Raw genomic sequence first — 19,944 nt, forward strand, 5'->3', positions numbered from 1 at the left:
TGCCCTCCACCCCACCCCCTTGCTCTCTCTCTCTCTCTCTCTCTCTCTCTCTCCTCTCTTCGTCTCTCTCTCTGTCTCTATCTCTCTCCTCTCTCGTCTCTCTTTCTCTCTCCTCGCTGTCTCTCTCTCCGTCTCTCTCTCTCCTCTCTCTTTCTCTCTCTCTTATGCTTTCTCTCCCTGGCTTCCCCTCGCTCACTCCCTGGTACCTCCTTCTCAGTCTGTGCTGTACATTCCTGCTTTAAACAGCTGTCTGTGGGATCTCCATGCGGCTCTCCATTCTCCTACCTGCGCGACATACTGGCGTTCTGTTCAGCTGCCCTATCTGTCATCTGCAGCCATGCGTCTGGGGATCTCCTCCTTCCTGTCGGACATCCTGAGCACCTCCAGCAACGTCTGCTTCTGCTGGACCGAAGGCAAGGTAAATGCACCATGTTTTCTCTCTCTCTCTCTCTCTCTCTCTCTCTCTCTCTCTCTCTCTCTCTCTCTACAGCAAGGCAACAGCACAGCTCTCAGGATGTGGCTGGCCACTGTAGTTACACTTTGCTTAGCATTTTGCACAGAACAGCTCTGGCTATGTCCCTTTATGGTTTGAATACTTGCTGAGTAGGCCGGAGACGATGAAATTGAATTACTCATACTCATGCACTGTGTGTGTGTGTGTGTGTGTGTGTGTGTGTGTGTGTGTGTGTGTGTGTGTGCGTGTGTGCGTGCGCGCAGGGTAGTGCTTGTGTGTGTGTGGACAAGGACTGCAATGTACATAGCAGGGATGGGCGGTGTCCTTGCTAATCTGCAACACAGTGATGGTGGGGAGGGGAAGGTCAAGGGCTTCTTATACACACACAAAACACACACAAACACAAACATAGAAAACGTGTATGTTTATGTGAAAGATGGTTGGAAAAGCATGGTCTTCACTTTGAAAATTAGTTTATTGGACATCAAATATAATGACTTCATATTGTGTGTGTCTTAGTGAGATAATGATAGATGATAGTTCTGTTTCTTTTGCGAAAATCAATTGTTAGATTGTGCCTTTTATGCCATCTTGTGAGATCCTGAATGATCTGGTAGGGTTGGGATAAATTTTCTACTAATTAAATTGAACAAATGTGACTCTGAATACCAAAAGGTGTAGTAGTAGTAGATGTGTAGTTTTGTAGATCAAACAGTCAGAAAGGACCCTTCATGAAACATTAGCATTGAAATGAAATGCAAATTTAAGGGTCTCCAGAATATAACAGCAGTTTTGTAAAGGAATTTATTTAATATCAGAAATTGAATGTCTACTTCTGAAACAAAAAACACATCTGTTAGAAGCTTAAAAATACACATAGCGTGTTTGTACATTGTTACGTAAACATACTGCAGATAATGTCTCCACACTTGTCTGACCAGATTTCCAATATTTTATGTCCTTGCCTTGAAATGTAAAACGAAGTCAACAAATGGATCCAGTGTATTGTCATTTAACAACGACTTATTTAGCTTGTTTTCTCTTCTCATCTCTGTTGTCAGAATAGAGAGTTGAAGTGATGACTATTCTTATAGCCGTTCATTAAGATGTCTACCTCTGAGAAAGACCAATATTATTTGTGTATGTACATGTGACTATATTGATTAGTTTGTGTGTGGGGGGAGGGGGGTTCTGTGTGTGTGTGTGTGTGTGTGGGGGGGGATTTAATCAAGACGTGAATGGTTAAATGATTGAATGTAATGGTATTATTTAATCTAAGAATATGATGTAGGAGGTATGAGGTTTGAATCTCCTGAAGGTTTGGTGTATCTTGGAAAGGTTTCTGCATCTAATAAGGTGCAGAGAGATTATCTTAAAGGGCCAGTAGTCTTCCTTCCTCTCTGAATCTTCACTGTAGCTTTGTGTGTGTACTATAGTTTCCAAAATGTATTTGAGCTTAAAGCAACTTTGGGTTCTTAAATATTATACGTAAAATATTTCTTGGGAACAAAATAGGCGTGTTTGATGTGATTTGGAATTGGGATTGTGATACAATTTGTGGTTCTGACCTAAAGGTTGTACTGTCTGGTGCAAAAAGCGAAGAAGCTGTGGAATTTCATTAAGACGCTCTTCAAAAATATGAATGGAGGTATTAAAATAATATACAGAAAAGGATGGTTCAAATGGTTTAATCAGATGATGGAAAGGTTGTAGTTGCAAGTAACCACATGACTATAGAATAAGCACCATCCATCCACGACTCCAAGACCCATGAAATCAAGCATCAATTTTCTTATTTAGCAGGGGCATTTGTCCAAAGTGTCTTGCAATGTGCGCATTCAACCATGACCATACAACCCAAAAGGTGAAAGAATCATGTGATCGTCACGTACACGAAATTCATCATGTGAGCAAACTGCTCCATTATGCTAAAGTGCTACATTATAGTAACAAGATGCAGTCTGAACAGATGAGTTTTCAGTCTGTGTAGGGTGTAGGTGTGATTTGTAGGGTTGCAGCTGTCCTGATGTCAGTTGGGTTGAACAAAAGTTGAACTTGGGTAGTTTACGGACCGGCCGGGCTGCTGATCTCTGGATGAGCTGCAGAGGACGGTTGGCACATGCATGCAGACCAACCAGAAGGGAGTTGAAGTAGTCCAGATACAGGATGACCAGAGCCTTAACCAAAACCTGCGGGTCCTACTGAGTGAGGAAGGCCTCCTGGTGTTGTTGTCGCAGCGATGTTGGCAGCGGAGAACAGCTAGTCATCCAGTGTCACACCCAGGTTCCTCGCTATCAGAATCACAGTTGTCAATATTAATGGAGAGGTCAAGTATGGGGGATGCCTTCTCTAGAAAGAAGAGCAGCTCAGTCTTGTCAAGATGGAGCTTCAGGTGGTGTGTCTACATCCACTGAGAGATGTCAGCCAGGTATGCAGAAATGTGTGATTCTGGTTAGACTATTAACAGGCTTGAAAACAGAGTTGATACTTGATTCAAAGAATTTAAGTTTTGGGCCATCAGCCCAATGCTGATGGCCAGAGTACGTAACTTTGCTAGTGGCCAAGTGACATAGTGGAGCTTTAACAACCAATAACAATGGTAGAGCCTAGTATAGTTTCAACACCTAGGGTTGCGCCAACACTATGGGAACGTGAGGCATTTTTTAAACATTCAAGTGAAGGCCACTTTGGAATCATATTTGGTCATTGGCTGAGTTTTCCGTGTCAACCTCCTACACTTAAAGTACACACCTTCTACAGACAGCTTTTGTTAAGTATTTGCCACAGATATTTAAAGATGCTAAGGTGTGAGATCGATCTTTCACACCTTGGTGCCTGGATTCACACAGATTTACATGTATAGAAAGAATGCCTTCACAAAAAGGAGAATGAAGAGATACAGGAAAGGGGATGAAGAAGAGAGGAAATTACTGCACATGCAGAATATGACCACAGGTCGGAATCTAACCTGGCTCGCAACAAGGCATGCTGCTAAATGGATGGGCCATTGAGCCTCCCCTAACGTATACGTAGCTTGTAGGTGAAACTAGACTTATTCCTGTAACGTTGTGGTGAAAAGTGTGCTGTTCTCTTGTCCTAAACATTGATCAATATTGATACCAACAGGATTCCGTCCATTCATTTTTATATCTCTCTTTTTAACTGTCTTTCTTTCCAGGTGCTCCTCATCATTTTTCCACATAACTCACCACCATTATTTTAGCATATCTTTTATATCAAGTTTGACGTTCATCCTTTCCCTCCCCGTTTCTCTATTTTTGTCCCTAGCCAAAACTAGTGCCTTTGGTGCGTGTGTGTGTGTGTGTGTGTGTGTGTGTGTGTGTCCGTGTGTGTGTGTGTGTTTTTGTGTGTGTGTGTGTGTGTGTCCGTGTGTGTCCGTGTGTGTGTGTGTGTGTGTGTGTGTGTGAGTGTGTACGTTCCTATGCAGCTCATGTGGCAGTGCTAATTAGCCAGGGCCAGATGGATATAGTGACAGCGTGTTACATTTCATACTGCAACGTTACTATACACACAGAAATGCACAACTACAGAACACAGTGGAGTTCTGCTATGATGTATAGGTCTACTTTAGAGAAAACTAAATCTGTGGCATTATGACAGCGGAATATCTGCCACATGTTAAATGTGATGATATTATGGTATTTCTCTACCCACAATGCCTCTGGGATTTCTTGGACGCGAGGTTAAAGCCAAAGCTGGCAATAATTGCAACGGAGAAACAGGAGGGTGAATTGAAATTACAATATATCGATTATTTGTGCATCACCTCCAACCTGAGGAAATGGTAGTTAAATTGGAATGCAACCAGAAGATTCATTGATGTGTATATGGAGGGAGACACCTGGGTACACAAAGAGATGGACAGCAGAGTTTATGTCTTAATATTCATGATGCTGCTCTTTCTATTGCTATAGCTCTTTTTTCTCTGTGTAGATAGACGCAATGCAGTAATCCCTCTGTTACACTCTGTTATACACATTGCTCACACCTTGATTCCTCGCGCCTCCCACCAATTTAATGTTGTTTTTATTATAGTGACCCTATCTGAGTTAGAATGCCACTTAAGAAAGCATAATCTTAGTGGCTCGGTTAGAATACTCATTTGTCTATAAGTGATATGCCAAATGGCATATATATGATGCTCCGTTAGCATGATCATACAGCTTGCATGAAAACCATGTATTTACAATGTAGTGTAAATTCACATCACACAACTATATCCAAGTTTGTGATGCAAGCATATGTTGAGCTTCGTGTTGTTTCAGTCGACCACTGGGGGGATGGCTCAGCACTTCATGACAGCTGTCATGGCAGAGGAAGGCTGCATATAATCCACAACAGTCAGCTGATGGCTCAGTGATTTAGGATTCGGAAGTACTTTTAATTTGTACTTTATTTTTATATTAAAAAATGAAAACTCTTTTTATCTGTGTTTTGCATAATACAGTGTTTTATGCAAAACACCAGTAACAAAAAATTGTTACTGAAATTGTTTGTTTTTCCCATAAACCGACCTACAAAGAATAGAGGAATGTATACATTATGTTAACAAATACAAACATAGAAAAATGTTTCAATACAAATAAAAATATGTATATATATATATATATATATACAAATATATATATAACCCCCCCCCACACACACACACACACACACACACAAAACAGAAAACGCAGTCGTCATGGTAGTCAAATTACTTTTTATCTTGGGATCATTACTAACTTTGCATCAAGCAACAACATCTTAAACCCAGATGGCTCGGTGCTTCTTAACGATGGTTAACTACTAAATATAATTTGGTCCAAATAGCACATAAACGACCCAGCCCCACACTAAACAGTCATCAACCGGCGAATCTAAGCTATGCTTTCTTAGAGCTGTGTTGACAGAGGACACACTCATCATCACTGTTCCTCTGACAGCTGCTCGCTGCTTAGCTTCAAGGCCGCAAATAAATCACCACCCCCAGCTCCACCCTGTCTCCCGCTTGTAGTCATGTTATCTATCTTGTTATTTATGTATATATGGGACAACCTTGATACTCCACCTAGAAGTTTAATATTTTACCTAAAACTCTTTCCTTGTTATGCTCGCATTATGTCTGTCCATGATGGCACCCATTGCTCTCTGCTATCCATCCCTAGACGGATCTATCCCTCTTTCTGGGTTCTTTCTCAAGATTCTTTGGTAATATGAGAGAGGTCTTCCCTGTCCTTCTGAGGGCTTAGGGTTAACCAATTACAGGACTTAAGGTGACGTCATATTGGCACAGCACGTTTTGTCCTGTGCAAAATGTACACCTGCATGTGTTGTCTTGTGCATGGTGAAACGGCAGTGTGGGTACAGTGTGGCGTGAAGTGTATATTCATTTTTTTTTTTTATTATATCATCACATATTTGCACATGCCAAACCAACCGAACAACACCAGAAATGAGAGATTTACTTTAGCAGGAATTGGTACATTAGTACTATAACTGCAACTGATGTGCATGAGGCAGCCTGGGATTGGACGTTCTCACATGTGGATTGATCAGATCATTATCTACTGCTGTGGTGTCAGAACTAGGATCTGTAAGAGTGCCGTCTTGTGACCAGAGTGGATTACCAGTCAATATACGGAACGAGGGAGCTCCCATATGGGACATACCAATTGAACCCATAAAAGGAACAACCTGGCTTATACAAAAGAGTTGGCAATCCTATTCACTGAATTTTGAGAGGTTATCTGGTACTGATATGTCAGTAGACTGACAGTGACAATAGCTCAGGAGGATGAGTGGGTTGACTGGTAAACAGAAGGTTCTTGGTTCGATCTCGGTCTCCTCCTAGCTGAGTATCAAGGTGTCTTGAGCAAGACACCTCCTTGATATGTCAAGAGACTCTCAACCGGCAGGATATCTTGTGGACAGGATCTATGTGTTGATCACATGATCCTGCGATTGATCATCATTTATGAAGATCGTTGAATACTTGTGTCCTTTTCTGTCTGTCACACAAGGTTGGTTATAGACTTGTTTTGAATGTATTTCTTAATAAGCCAGGACTGCTCATCATTAATACATAATGTAATTGAAGCAGTTTGTGTATTCCTATGATTTATTTAAACAGGTTTCAAGTAATGTTTAATTTGAAGTATGTGAAATTACAATGAAAGTTTGTCTGGAATATTTTCAGCCAATTTGCGACTGATGTCTCTCTATATTCCCTCTATTTTCACAGATAAAAAAAGAAAGTCACTGTATTGATGTGTATGTGGAAGTGGAAGAACCAGAGACGTTGGATAACCTGACGCAGTCGTTTGAGATTCATAATATCGTCTTGAGGCGCACACAGCTTTTGGCCGTGATAATATGTATTATATGATATAGATATCTATGTATAATATGATATTATTTAGATATAGAGCTCCAGGACTGTAACGCAAGTGTTACTTCTTTGTTATTTGGATAACCATTCTGCTGTTGGTGTTATGGCGCATAACACGTCGGGTTCTCTCACATCTCTGGTATTTCCACAACGAGACTCGTAGTGGGGGTTATCTCAGCCATGGTTGAGAAAGAATTGGCGGGAAAAGGACTTTGGCTTTGACACCCTGAAGTACATGAACCGCGACAAGGAGGAGAAAGGGATTGTTGCCCGCAATTGTCTCCCGCCGGAGCCCCGCTGCCCGCTGCCCGCCGCTGCGAGGCCCCACCGCCGCAAAGCACCACCGCCGTGAGGCACCACCGCCGTGAGGCACGCTGCCTGCTTCTGAGGCGGTGGTGCCCGCTTCTGAGGCGGTGGTGCCTCATCAGCAGGCAGTGGGTCTCCGTCAGGAGACAATCGCTGGCGAAAAAATCCCTTTCTCCTCCATGTCGTGGTTCAGTCTACTTCAGATTGATGTGCAAGTGGAAGAATCAGAGACGTTGGAGAAACGGACGCAGTCGTTTGAGATTCATAATATCGTCTGGAGGCGGACACAGCTATTGGCAGTGATAATATGTATTATATGATATAGATATCTACGCATAATATGATATTATTTAGATATAGAGCTCTAGGACTCCTGCCAGAGTGTTCTAGAATATTTACAGAACACGGGCAAAGGCTGTGTGCGTCATTGCAATGCATCCACTGTAAACAGAGCACATGGTACCGTGGCCCCAAACTGCTCTGGGCCACACCCCCAAATCCCCCTTAACCCGCCTCTCTCCTCCTCATTTACATTAAAGCTACAGACACCGAAACGGCGTGTTTGGGGAAAGCTCACTGTGTGACTGGCTCGTAGTGGCTGTAATTCTACACCACGGCTGAATTTTGGGAACGTCTTCAAATACTGTGTTAGGGGCCCACTAATACCTATATTAAAGCATCCATAATGTAGCATGCCATGGGACCTTTAACCATACTTAAGCAAGATGCTGGAAGATGTCCAAATAGATGTTTTAAAATAATCAACCACTGATCGAGCAGTCTTTGCATGGTGCCAAAATACCACTGATTTGAAGGTGAACTTGTACAGTAATATGAGCAATAACATAAAATGTGCCACCTCAGCCTGTTCGCTTCCTGCTGTCCTGATTCCGATAACTAGTGTCAAATAACATACAAAATGTAACCATATCACATACTATCATGTTGTCATTAGTCGTAGTCTTAAATAAATGTCTGTCTGACTGATACAAATTCTGGGTTGTTGAATTCTAGTGATGTGCAATGAAACCCAACCCATTCACCAACCCACTTCTCCATGTGGGAATAGGAACCCGACTGCCGTTTCTGCTACGGCCGCGCTGGCCAAAATCGCTCTATAACTGGCTGGCCATACCAGGGTATAGGGGCTTGGTTTAGGTATTAAGTAAGAGATGCTTAAGTTAAGGTGTAAGGTTACATATGGTTTAGTTGTCTTAAATAAGAGATTGTTCAATTTGGGTATTAGGCTAAAGGTTGTTACATTTAAGGTTAGATTAGAGCTTGTCTGTATTTCCTGTGTTCAATCCGAACACATGTTCTTCATCGCATACGGTGGCCGTATGGTGCAATTGCGATCGTTTGGCATGGGGTCATTTGATTATATTCGCCTAGACCTTTCAATAGAGGGGTCAAAAGTCAAAATTGTGCTATGGGTTCCCAATATATCCCCCTGTTTTTGTCTCATCAAGATTATGTTGTCAATTTTGCATTGGTTTGTATTGGATTTATGTTTTTATTTGGAGATTTCACCAAACTACCTTTACTAATACTATTGACCAAGTTACTGATAAGATGTTGTGCTATGGCCCTAAAGTACTATAGGGCTACCAACTGATATTGCACCAGGTGGAATTCACTCTAGAACATGATTTTTATTTCAGACAAAATGAAACCATCCACTTATGTTTATGAGTGTGTTTGATATTGGCATTTGTTCTAGCTTTATTTTCTCTAAGCAATAGTATCCACATTTATTATTTCACTTGTACAACAATCTCACAGGTGTTGTCTTTCCTTTGGTACCAATTTTACATATTATAGCCCTAGCAGTTGTGGAGATATACTCAATTTAGGGTTATGTTAACATTTCTGTATGTTATTTTTCAGAAGTAGTCCTACTAATGAAGAGGTTAATGTGTTTACAATTGTTTTGCAACCTTATAAAAACATTTCTCACAATAACTCCTTTGTTCAGAATTATTCCAGGAACTGAATTTCCATATTATATTATGACATTGCACGCTTTGGGCAGGGATAAGGCTCTGGTATTTGTCCCCAACAGGCCTTTATAATATGTTATAATTGTGAATTGCGATTTTTATCCAGACCTTCGACTTTCCCCATTTTCCTTTCCCCATTTTCTCATTTAATATCATTTGCCTAACTAAATATATATATATTTTTTTACTCTTTATTTTCCAAGCAAGTTGCAAAGATACATAGAAGACAACAACATAAACAGAAAGACAAGCCCAATGATAAATAATATATATATATATATATATATATATATATATATATTTAAATAAAAACTGAAACAACACGGGGTGACACTACTCCACACTGAATACCTTCAACTCCTCTTTTCCTTTCTCAGTCCATTAAAGAGCTTAACCCATGCTTTTTCTTGATTGCAACCTCTACCAGAATTTCTCTAATTTTTAATCAATAGCCTATGGTTGCTGCGCTCAGTGAAGTAATTCACCTGGGGGAGGGGTCCACCTCACCACACAATCTCTGATATCATATCATTTGCCAATGCTGAACCTCACCTTCCTATTCAAGTGGACCGACCCATCTCACCACCGAAATGGCCCACTTCGTTGTATGGCCAGATCAGCCGCTGTTCTTTTCCTTTACTTTATCTTTTTCCACGGTTAACAAGTAATCACAGCAGTCAGGTCGGCCCAGCAGTAGAAAATCTTAAAGGCTTTCTGGCACATGCCAGAGCGTCCAGATGGCCGAGCCCAGCCTGGCTGTCATCGTCCTGCTGCATAAATCTGTTTACAATTGCACCTTCGACATACTCATACTCAGGGATCAGGATGCATGCTTCGGTAGCAGCTTGGAATCTCACAGGGTATTAACACATAAGTCAATATCCCTGAAATTGATTTTATTCTGACCCTTCTTTTCGACAGGTGCCTGGGAAGGAGGTTTGGGAACAACACACAGTTACATTACAGAAGGTGAGTTCATACGCATAGCTCAATGGCAATGTTGGCAACATAAACGGTTATTCATGCCATTAAATGTGCTATAGATACCATTAAAGAGCTATCGTTTTAATGTTGGAAATGCCTTAGCTGTCCATCAAAGTCTGAATGCGGATGAGCTCAAATCTCTGTAACAAAAAACAACAAAGTATTTTCCTTCGATTCATATTTTTTTGACCAATCATGTTGCTGGATGTTCGGGATCAGTAAGTGTGTAATTGTAGTGTGTAATACTGAAAGCAAACTCGGACAGCAGTCGTAAACTGTAATAAAGTCTGTGTAAAGTTTTCAAACCAACACTGTGTAGACTGGCAGCTGTAGAATGACACTTCCTATGCGGTCAGAAGTTAAGCTATAACAGAGTAGGACTGCTGGGCCAGAGATGACTACCTACCTTATTTCCAGAGGACAGGATTCAAAATCTGCAGTCTCAAATACGCTACACTATAAATGTGTTTTTCAGTGCCTTTGTAATGAGACAACATTACCTTAGATGGCAACATTTCCTTAGACATTACCTCATTTGCGGCCATTGCTCAAACTACAGGGTCTCTCTCCTATGTCTAGGCATGGACCATGCTAGTGGAAGCTGTTACATCAGCATGGGAACAGTGGACCACCCTCTTGTTCTCTATGTGACTACTGTATTCTAGGACCCCCAGATGGGATTTGGTCTGGCAGTGTCTGGGGGCCAGGACAACCCCAACATGGAGAACGATGACACCTCAATCATCATCTGTGACGTGTTGCAGGGCAGCCCCGCCGACGGACTGCTGTTGTAGGTTTATAGACGGATCCTTACATAACTCTAATGATTAGCTCATCACGATGAATGACTGCGTCATCTGATATTTGCATTAGAGACATACATGGTATTGATCAATTCACGGCTTTAGAGACATACATGGTATTGATTCATTCACATCTTGTCATCGCATCCGATTAATAATCATTGTTTGGTAGTCATTTTATTATCTTTTTTTTAAAGATAGATTAGGATTAGCACATGGGAACCACTCATATATAACATGTGAATCTTTAACTTTTACCGTGGTTGTATCTTAAATACAAAATGTATTGTGTATTCTAGCAGATTATGTTGTATTTTGTTGAACATCAAGCCCTGCTGAAATGTCCAATTGTGTGTTTGTGTGTGTGTGTGTGTGTGTGTGTGTGTGTGTGTGTGTGTGTGTGTGTGTGTGTGTGTGTGTGTGTGTGTGTGTGTGTGTGTGTGTGTGTGTGTTTGTGTGGGCAAACTAATGACCTAGTGAAAATGACAGAGTCATTCAGGTGAACTCCATCCCCATGGATAACGTGCCTCATTCGTTTGCTGTCCAGTCACTGCGGAACTGTTCCAAGGAGGCCAGGATAGTGAGTATACAGGCCATCTCACACCAGAATGACGATACGAGACTTAACACTGTGGTGTCGGAGCATTTCAGTGTTGGTGTGAACAATCTAGGTTTAGAAACTTGTGCCACTAGTTGAAAACAATACATAACCCCTAAATGGAATCCTAATGGATCATTTCACTATATAAACTGTTTGAGAAGTTGTCTGGTTGTTTTGATATCAACAGTCAAGTTTAAAGTGATTTCACTATTAGAATCATTCAAAAATATATATTTTTTCCCCATTGTAGTCTTTTTGGTTTGAACCGTCCTTAACACAGAAAAAAGTTCATTACTAATGAGCAACATCCAGCCTACTAATGAAATCAACACCTAAATATTAAAAAAAAATTGTAAAATCAAACTAAATCCATTATACGTTTCCCAAAACACAATCAGGCAGCCAATAACCACAATAAAGTACTGTAGTGAACATGGAGGAAAAGATGACCAACAACATACTTGATACACAACACACTGCCTTCTTTCCAGATAGTGAAAAGACCACGCACAGTGACGGCCGACTCCCAGCTCCAGCCCTGCTCCCCCGGCGGCGATGACTACAACAAGGCAGACGAGGACAGCGGCTGGCACCATGACACCATCCTCAGCCATCACGTCGACAGCAGGGGATGTGGGAAGAACGAGGAGCGCCGCGACAAGAGCCTTAGTAGGAGCCGGGAGAGAGAGGGCTCCCCCGGGGGAGAGAACCCCTCCAAGAGCGCCAGCTGTAGCCACGGTCCGGGACCCAACGCACACTGCCACCAATGCCGTCCATGGAGGAAGCCGGCCGGGGAGGCGGAGGGCGCAGGGGAAACCCTCCACCTGAGTGGTAAATATGAGTGTGAGGCCGGAGAAGTGGGGGAGAAGTATCTGTCTCTGGCCAAGAGCTCCCCCTCCCGGGAGAACCCCAGGGTGGCCGGGCCGCTGGAGCCGCTGGAGCCGCTGGAGAAGCCTGTGAGTGTCGTGCTGGTGAAGAACACACCCTATGAAGGTAGGAGAACAACCGCTGGTGTCCACAGGCTCAAGGCCAGCGTTGTTCTGTTTTCATACTCTGTCACGTGTCACGGTGTAGTTACCCATGTGATAAACACTGTAACAGCCTGTCTTATTACATAACCTTGTTCTTGATATGTATTAAGTTAAAGTTATGGAACAGCCCTACCCTACTTTGGAACCCTTACCCGAACCACACTGTGTACTAACACACTTTACATATATAGCATTCAAAGCATATATCAAAATTATGTATTGTTACATGTCATTAAGCACTACTTAGCTTTTCGTATTTACTAGAGATGCAATGGTTCCTTCAACAAAACGTTCCGTCTGGATGACACACGTGATTCGTTGTGCAAACGCGCAAGCGATTTTGGAGAAATTTAAGTATACAGAAGAGTGATTGTTTATATCAATGGGACTTTCTTATAATTTATTATTATTCATGATGACACCATCTAAATGTAACTCTGGCTGAGTGGAGTGAAACCAGCAGGGACTTAACCAAGACAACATCAAGATAACCTACTAACTCTCACTCTTACTCTAACTAACTGTCTCTACAGCATTTTCAACATTTTTCAACCAATACAATATTACAAATACAGTACCAAATATATTCTTTCATGTTAGGGCAGAAAGACATAAGGCATGGACAAGGAATGGAGCATTTGATGCTAGTGAGACTACCCTGGCTTTATAAAGGACAATAAGCCAAAAACAATGGTTCTCTCACACCTGAACCATTACACCCCTAGTATTAACTCTGTTAAACCTCTACCATTACACCCCTAGTATTAACCCTGTCACACCTGAACCATTACACCCCTAGTATTAACCCTGTTAAACCTCTACCATTACACCCCTAGTATTAACCCTGTCACACCTGAACCATTACACCCCTAGTATTAACCCTGTCACACCTGAACCATTACACCCCTAGTATTAACCCTGTCACACGTGAACCATCACACCCCTAGTATTAACCCTGTCACACCTGAACCATCACACCCCTAGTATTAACCCTGTCACACCTGAACCATCACACTCCTAGTATTAACCCTGTCACTCCTTAACCATCACACTCCTAGTATTAACCCTGTCACACCTGAACCATTACACCCCTAGTATTAACCCTGTCACACCTGAACCATTACACCCCTAGTATTAACCCTGTCACTCCTTAACCATCACACTCCTAGTATTAACCCTGTCAAACCTCTAACATCACACCCCTAGTATTAACCCTGTCAAACCTCTAAAAGTACACCCCTAGTATTAACACTGTCACAGAACAGTAATGTCACCCGAAACAATAACAAGGATACAAGACAATATATACAATTTGTATATTTAGGCGTAACCTAGGATGGCTATTTACATCTTTATTGAAGACATGAAAATCTCAGATCACACCAAGCAACCATTCTTTAAACTCAGCATACAAGACTGAAAATGCAGCAGCTTGGCTCACATAGCTTTGTATGCAAATGGCATCACAAAGATGTTTGTGGATGAAGGCTGAGGCAGTCGCAGCAAGGGGATTCTGTTAAGCCAAGCAGAAGGAAAGTGTAATGTGTTCTAAACAATTGGAGCATACTGAAAAGTAATCAACATAAACTGTATGCTAGGCCATCAGGAAAAGGTTTTTCATCTACACATTAGGGATGTCAGCAAAAACAGAATAGAAAAAAACAGAATTTACTTTGTTTCCTATGTTACTGTGGATTTAAATTTACATGCAAACCCATAGCAAGACCAATAATTTAATGTATAATTTATCGTGTAATATCATGTACTATTTTAGCCTCTGCATTGGAATTAGGCTGTGACCCGATCTTTGTATCTATAAGAATTTTTAACGAACCATCGTGAGGACTAGACTAGTGTAATACACAATTAAAATTGAATTTGAAAATATTTATAATGTCAACCATGCTTAGGTGATAGATATTGTATGTCAGCAATAGGCTTTTGAAATAGGCTTGAGTCCATTCTGTATTATCAATTCCCATATCTCCTGTCTCAGATAACTAATGTAAATGTCATTTCAATCTCTTAAAGGTCCCATGACATGCCACCAGGTGTGGTGTGATTAGCCGTTTCAAGCCGTTTTGGAAATCTGTCCCTTATGACATCACACTTGAAACGGCTAATCACACCACACCTGGTGGCATTTCATGGGACCTTTAATACACACTCATGTATGCATACTGTTTACAGCATAATAAAGCAATTCTACACAGACGTACTCTCTACTAGCCCATGGAGACATTGGGTGATGTGTGTGTCCTGCTGTGTAGAGTACGGCCTGCGTCTGGGCAGCCAGATCTTCATCAAGCAGATGACGGCTACAGGCCTCGCTGCCCAGGATGGCACCCTGCAAGAAGGAGACATCATCCTCAAGGTGCTCATACTTCTCTCTGACACCGCACTGATATTGGTCCCAGCAATGGTATCATTCAGGTATATTGTACAACATATTGCATCTGAAATGGTGGTAGTATGCCATTAATCATTTAATGGGGTGTGTCATGCTTTTTCGACTTTTCCCTTTTGGACTGTTAGATGACGTATCTACCATGTTTTACATCTGCTAAACTAGAAAAATCTGAATTTACAGACACACGCAAAGCGTTCAACCAATCAGCAACAGAGTGGGCGTGCTGACCAATCACAGCAGACTGGCCTACTCCGGAGGCGGGCCTTAAAGCGACATGAACATGATACAAAACAGCATGTTTTTGAAAGACGCTGAATTTGGTTTTGCAGAAATTAACAGTGTGAGAATAATATGGGTTATTTCTAACATACAGGCATTTAACCTTATTTTAGTAGTACCCCCAAATGCAATTATTAACATCATGATATGGGATCTTTAAAAGCAGGGAGTGGATGTGGTTCAATGACCATTTCTAAATTCCCCTAGAAAATGAAACTCATTGAAATCTGAAATCAACCATCGCGGCTGGATGTGGAAGCTGCATACTGAATCTCAAACTGCTTTTGGGGGAAAACCAGAACGGTTTAATTTGAATGTATTATGACCTAGAGACTTTATAATGCAATATGATAGAGGGGACATTTTTCTTGCTCGACCAATCTCTAACTTGGATCAGTCAAACCTTTTGCTTTCCAATTAATACAAAATATATTGCTTTGGGTGCTTTGTATGGATGCTGAAAGTGAAGTATTTTCAGACTTTCTAGACACACAGAATTTCCCAATATGAGAGAGGAAATCTGGTTGAGTACCCAGGTGTAAATGAAGACCTGTCAAGGTTTACAAATTGAGATTGAACATTTTTTGGAGATTATCTTCTACTGAGGGTCACGACTCAATCTGTATATCCTCTCCCTAATTATAGAAGCGTGTACAGATGTAAGAGCAGTCCCTGGGGGCTACGTGTGACCCTCCGTGGTACTGACTCCATGGCTACAGATTGCATTGATCTTCCTCATCGATGTGAACACCTCCCCTGTGGTTTACCTAACCTACCCAAACCTGGCAAATCAGCACTTAGCTCCTGTCTCTCATCACGTTGAGAGGCTGACAAACCCCCCCCCCCCATTCTTCCAACCATGCTTCTTTCTTAGGGGGCGGGAGTTCGAGTACGTATTGTGGGTGTAAGCTTGTGGGATTTGGGTGTGTCGTATATATCAGGCATGGCATCCTTCACAGGTTGTCAATAGTGGAGTCGATGGCTACGCTCACGATGGGTAGATGAATGTTGACACACAATTTGCTAATCAAGATCAATGCGTTTGTAAGCTAACATAAAGAAGATGGTTGGTGCCAGTATTGGCTCTAGGTTGAGGAGGCAAATGGGACCAACCTCAGGAGATAAATACACCTTCCTACCTTTTTTGAGGGCATCTCGTATGGTACGTTTTATGTCTGCAGATCAACGGGACGGTCACAGAGAACCTGTCCCTGAACGAGGCGGGGCGGCTTATAGAGAAGTCCAGGGGGAAGCTGCAGCTCTCTGTCCAGCGGGACCAGCGCCAGCTGCTGGTCCGCATCCCCCTACTGGTGGACTCAGACTCAGACCATGAGGGTGAGTTGGTCCACATCCCCCTACTGGTGGACTCAGACTCAGACCATGAGGGTGAGTTGGTCCACACCCCCCTACTGGTTGACTCAAACTCAGACCACGAGGGTGAGTGGCTGTGCAGGCCTCCGCTACCTACACGGCACAAACTACACATAGGTATCGGAAGTACTATATTACTGTTGTTACTGTCATTTCATAGTTTTGTGGTTTGTTTATCCTTTGTTAATATTGTTATGGCACTTTGTAGACTACAGCATGTGTTTGGGTGTGACTAGGTAGGTCTCAAAATCAAATCAGGACCCAAGAAAACATGGTATTATACTTTTGTTAATGTATGGAGAAGAGCAAGACAACTGCAGTGTGTAGGAATTTTTGTGTTTGTGTTTCGAAATGTATGTATATTGTCTTTCATTATCGCATCACTATCTTCATCAGTGAAAACCTCCCCTCCTATATAGAACAGTTTAACGTCTATAGTGCTTGCACGCTGTTTAAAAATCAAATCTAGTTCATAAGATTGAATGTAATGCCGTCAAGCCTTCATGGTCTAACTTCTCACAAGACCAAATCTACATTTAAATCACTGTACTACAATGTCCACGCAGAGAGGTGCAGAGTTCGGGAGGTCAGCCGTTTGGTTTTTAGACGATATAGCACCTTGCTATTTACTGAATTGTCATTCATCCATGTATTTCTTCTGGCCTGGCTGTTTAACCGCTAGATGTTTCTGAGATGGAGTCGTACCAGGACTACTCTTCCATAGACGACAGGAGATCCCACCACTCGGATCAGTCTTCTCATTCATCCAATGACCGATACAACTCCAGGTACCGGGGGGCGGGTGGGAGACCAGCGTAGGATCAGGGTCCAACAAGTTTAACCTCCCCAGCCACTCGCAGATCGGTTGGACTATACAGGGGGAAATAAGTCAGGTTATATTCAACTCTGGCAGGTAAAAAGAACACATTGTAAAAGTTAATGTTGGACCCTGCTTGTGATGATTGTCCTTATGAGTAGTTTGGTCTAGTAGTGGAGTCTAGTCCACCTCTAAGTGAGGCAGAGGCCCCTAACCAATGAGAATCCACAGCTGAGGAGGAAGATGAGCAGTATGTTTAGGACGTAGGTCCATAGTCCTGAGGTCCCGTTGATTAAGCCAAGGATATCAGAGACACCTGAAATATTTGCCACCTTTCAGCAAAGAGACCCTGACCTGGTCCAGTCATTCAGGGATGTTAAAGTCCTTAAGCCTAAGTCCACAAGGGGCTGGTATATATGATGCAATAATAATATTGAAGGAGAGCAAATTCGTCAACTCCTTTTATCAATCAACATTGAACATACAAATACTTTGTCTCACTTTGTCTTTTCTCAGGTTATCCTGGCATGGCGTTCAGATGGCTGATAGAGATTAATAACCCCAAAGTCATTATTGCAGCACGAAACAAATAAAATAAAAAAGTACTTTGTTGTATACAGGGAATGGGTTAACCTAGCGATTGTTAGTGCTTGGCACTTGTTTCTACGAACATCCTTACTCTACCAACAGCGATATATATATTGGGGGGGGGGGGGGGTTGAAGGTCTATTGGCTCTCAGCCAAAGAACGGGGCTGTTCGAGTCCCCAAAACGTAATGTCTTTAACATTGTCTCATTTCTGTGTGACAGGGAAAATCTCATCCCGGTTACCAAGGCAACAGAGCGGCGTCCTAAAAAACCTGAGGATCTCCGGCTGTCATCAAAGCACAAAGTAGACGTACGGCCCGCTGAGGAAGCTGGAGGTATTCAACCACCTCCTCACTGTGCACACCAAGGCCTTTCAAATGCAAGGCTGAAGTATATAAGACAATGGGAGATCATTGAAAGGAAAAATGTTAGTCGACTTGCATTTGGCTGTGGGTACTCCAACACAGAATGTTTGTCTTACAGCTACTGTCAAAATAACTCCTCAAATTCTTCTCCGCCCCAGCCCGGAAGAGGAGGAAATTTATGGGTAGGCCCCTAATTGTGCTATGGTCTTTATACGATATTCTCTCTATCTCTGCAGTGTCCGAATTACTACTTGGCTTTAGGGGGGGTCTCTAAAATGAAGAAAAAACTCAACCCCTGAGAATTTCCTCGTAAAAGCACAATTTAAACACTCTGAGACTGACCCTTCCAAAATTTTCTTTCAGGGGTACCTAGGTTTTTGTCGGGGGAGCTCAGCCCCCCCAGCTCCCCCATAATTCGAACACTGTATCTCTGTATGACGCTCTGTATGATACTCTGAATGACCCTCTCTGTATGACCCTATCTGTATGACACTCTGAATGACCCTCTCTGTATGACCCTCTCTGTATGATACTCTGAATGACCCTCTCTGTATGACCCTCTCTCTATAACCCTCTCTGTATGACCCTCTCTCTATGACCCTCTCTGTATGACCCTCTCTGTATGACCCTCTCTGTATGACCCTCTCTGTATGACCCTCTCTCTATGACCCTCTCTGTATGACCCTCTCTGTATGACCCTCTCTGTATGACCCTCTCTCTATGACCCTCTCTCTATGACCCTCTCTGTATGACCCTCTCTGTATGACCCTCTCTGTATGACCCTCTCTCTATGACCCTCTCTGTATGACCCTCTCTCTATGACCCTCTCTGTATGACCCTCTCTCTATGACCCTCTCTGTATGACCCTCTCTCTATGACCCTCTCTCTATGACCCTCTCTGTATGACCCTCTCTGTATGACCCTCTCTGTATGACCCTCTCTGTATGAGCCTCTCTGAATGACGCTCTCTCTATGACCCTCTCTGTATGACCCTCTCTCTATGACCCTCTCTCTATGACCCTCTCTGTATGACCCTCTCTCTATGACCCTCTCTCTATGACCCTCTCTCTATGACGATATCTTAAGCATTGCTTTAGCAGGTATGCGGCATAAGTCAGACCAAATTCAAAAATGATAACCAACATTATCTGAAAATAAATATATATATAATGCATACATTCCATATATGTTTTACTTCATGCCTGTCTACAAAAACTAGATGTTCCGACCTATTCGCATGCCTAGGGTGTTGGGCTAGCTTGTCATGCCCAAAACCCATCCGATTATTTTACATTTAATTTACATCAATTTAATTCATAGAGATCGGCTAGAAGGCAACGTGGGTATCCTCAAACAGCAAACATTACAACATTTATTATTACAAACATTCAGTTTATATATATATATATATATATATATATATATATATATATATATATATATATATATATATGTTTATATTCTTTTTTTTATGAAAAATGGTAAATAGGGGATGGTATTTCTCCCTGTTCTTATTGTTTTAGTGAAACGTTTTCTTTACAATAT

General features: G+C 42.1%; 1 protein-coding gene across 1 annotated transcript in view; it reads left to right on the plus strand.

Annotated features, from left to right (window-relative positions):
• Positions 1-337: 337 nt before the first annotated feature.
• The window catches only part of LOC307074798 (tight junction protein 2-like), a gene marked incomplete at both ends in the record, with an annotated part of 29,212 nt that continues 9,605 nt past the window's right edge, over positions 338-19,944 (plus strand). Inside the window, 10 exons of the mRNA XM_079735152.1 lie at positions 338-418; positions 10,073-10,120; positions 10,801-10,925; positions 11,416-11,518; positions 12,031-12,532; positions 14,841-14,944; positions 16,441-16,594; positions 17,313-17,418; positions 18,257-18,369; positions 18,518-18,581. Coding sequence (XP_079591278.1) covers positions 338-418; positions 10,073-10,120; positions 10,801-10,925; positions 11,416-11,518; positions 12,031-12,532; positions 14,841-14,944; positions 16,441-16,594; positions 17,313-17,418; positions 18,257-18,369; positions 18,518-18,581 — 1,400 coding nt within the window. The remainder of the gene's footprint in view (positions 419-10,072; positions 10,121-10,800; positions 10,926-11,415; positions 11,519-12,030; positions 12,533-14,840; positions 14,945-16,440; positions 16,595-17,312; positions 17,419-18,256; positions 18,370-18,517; positions 18,582-19,944) is intronic.

Source organism: Pollachius pollachius, assembly GCF_949987615.1.
Source record: "Pollachius pollachius genome assembly, chromosome: 1".
Lineage (NCBI taxonomy): Eukaryota > Metazoa > Chordata > Actinopteri > Gadiformes > Gadidae > Pollachius > Pollachius pollachius.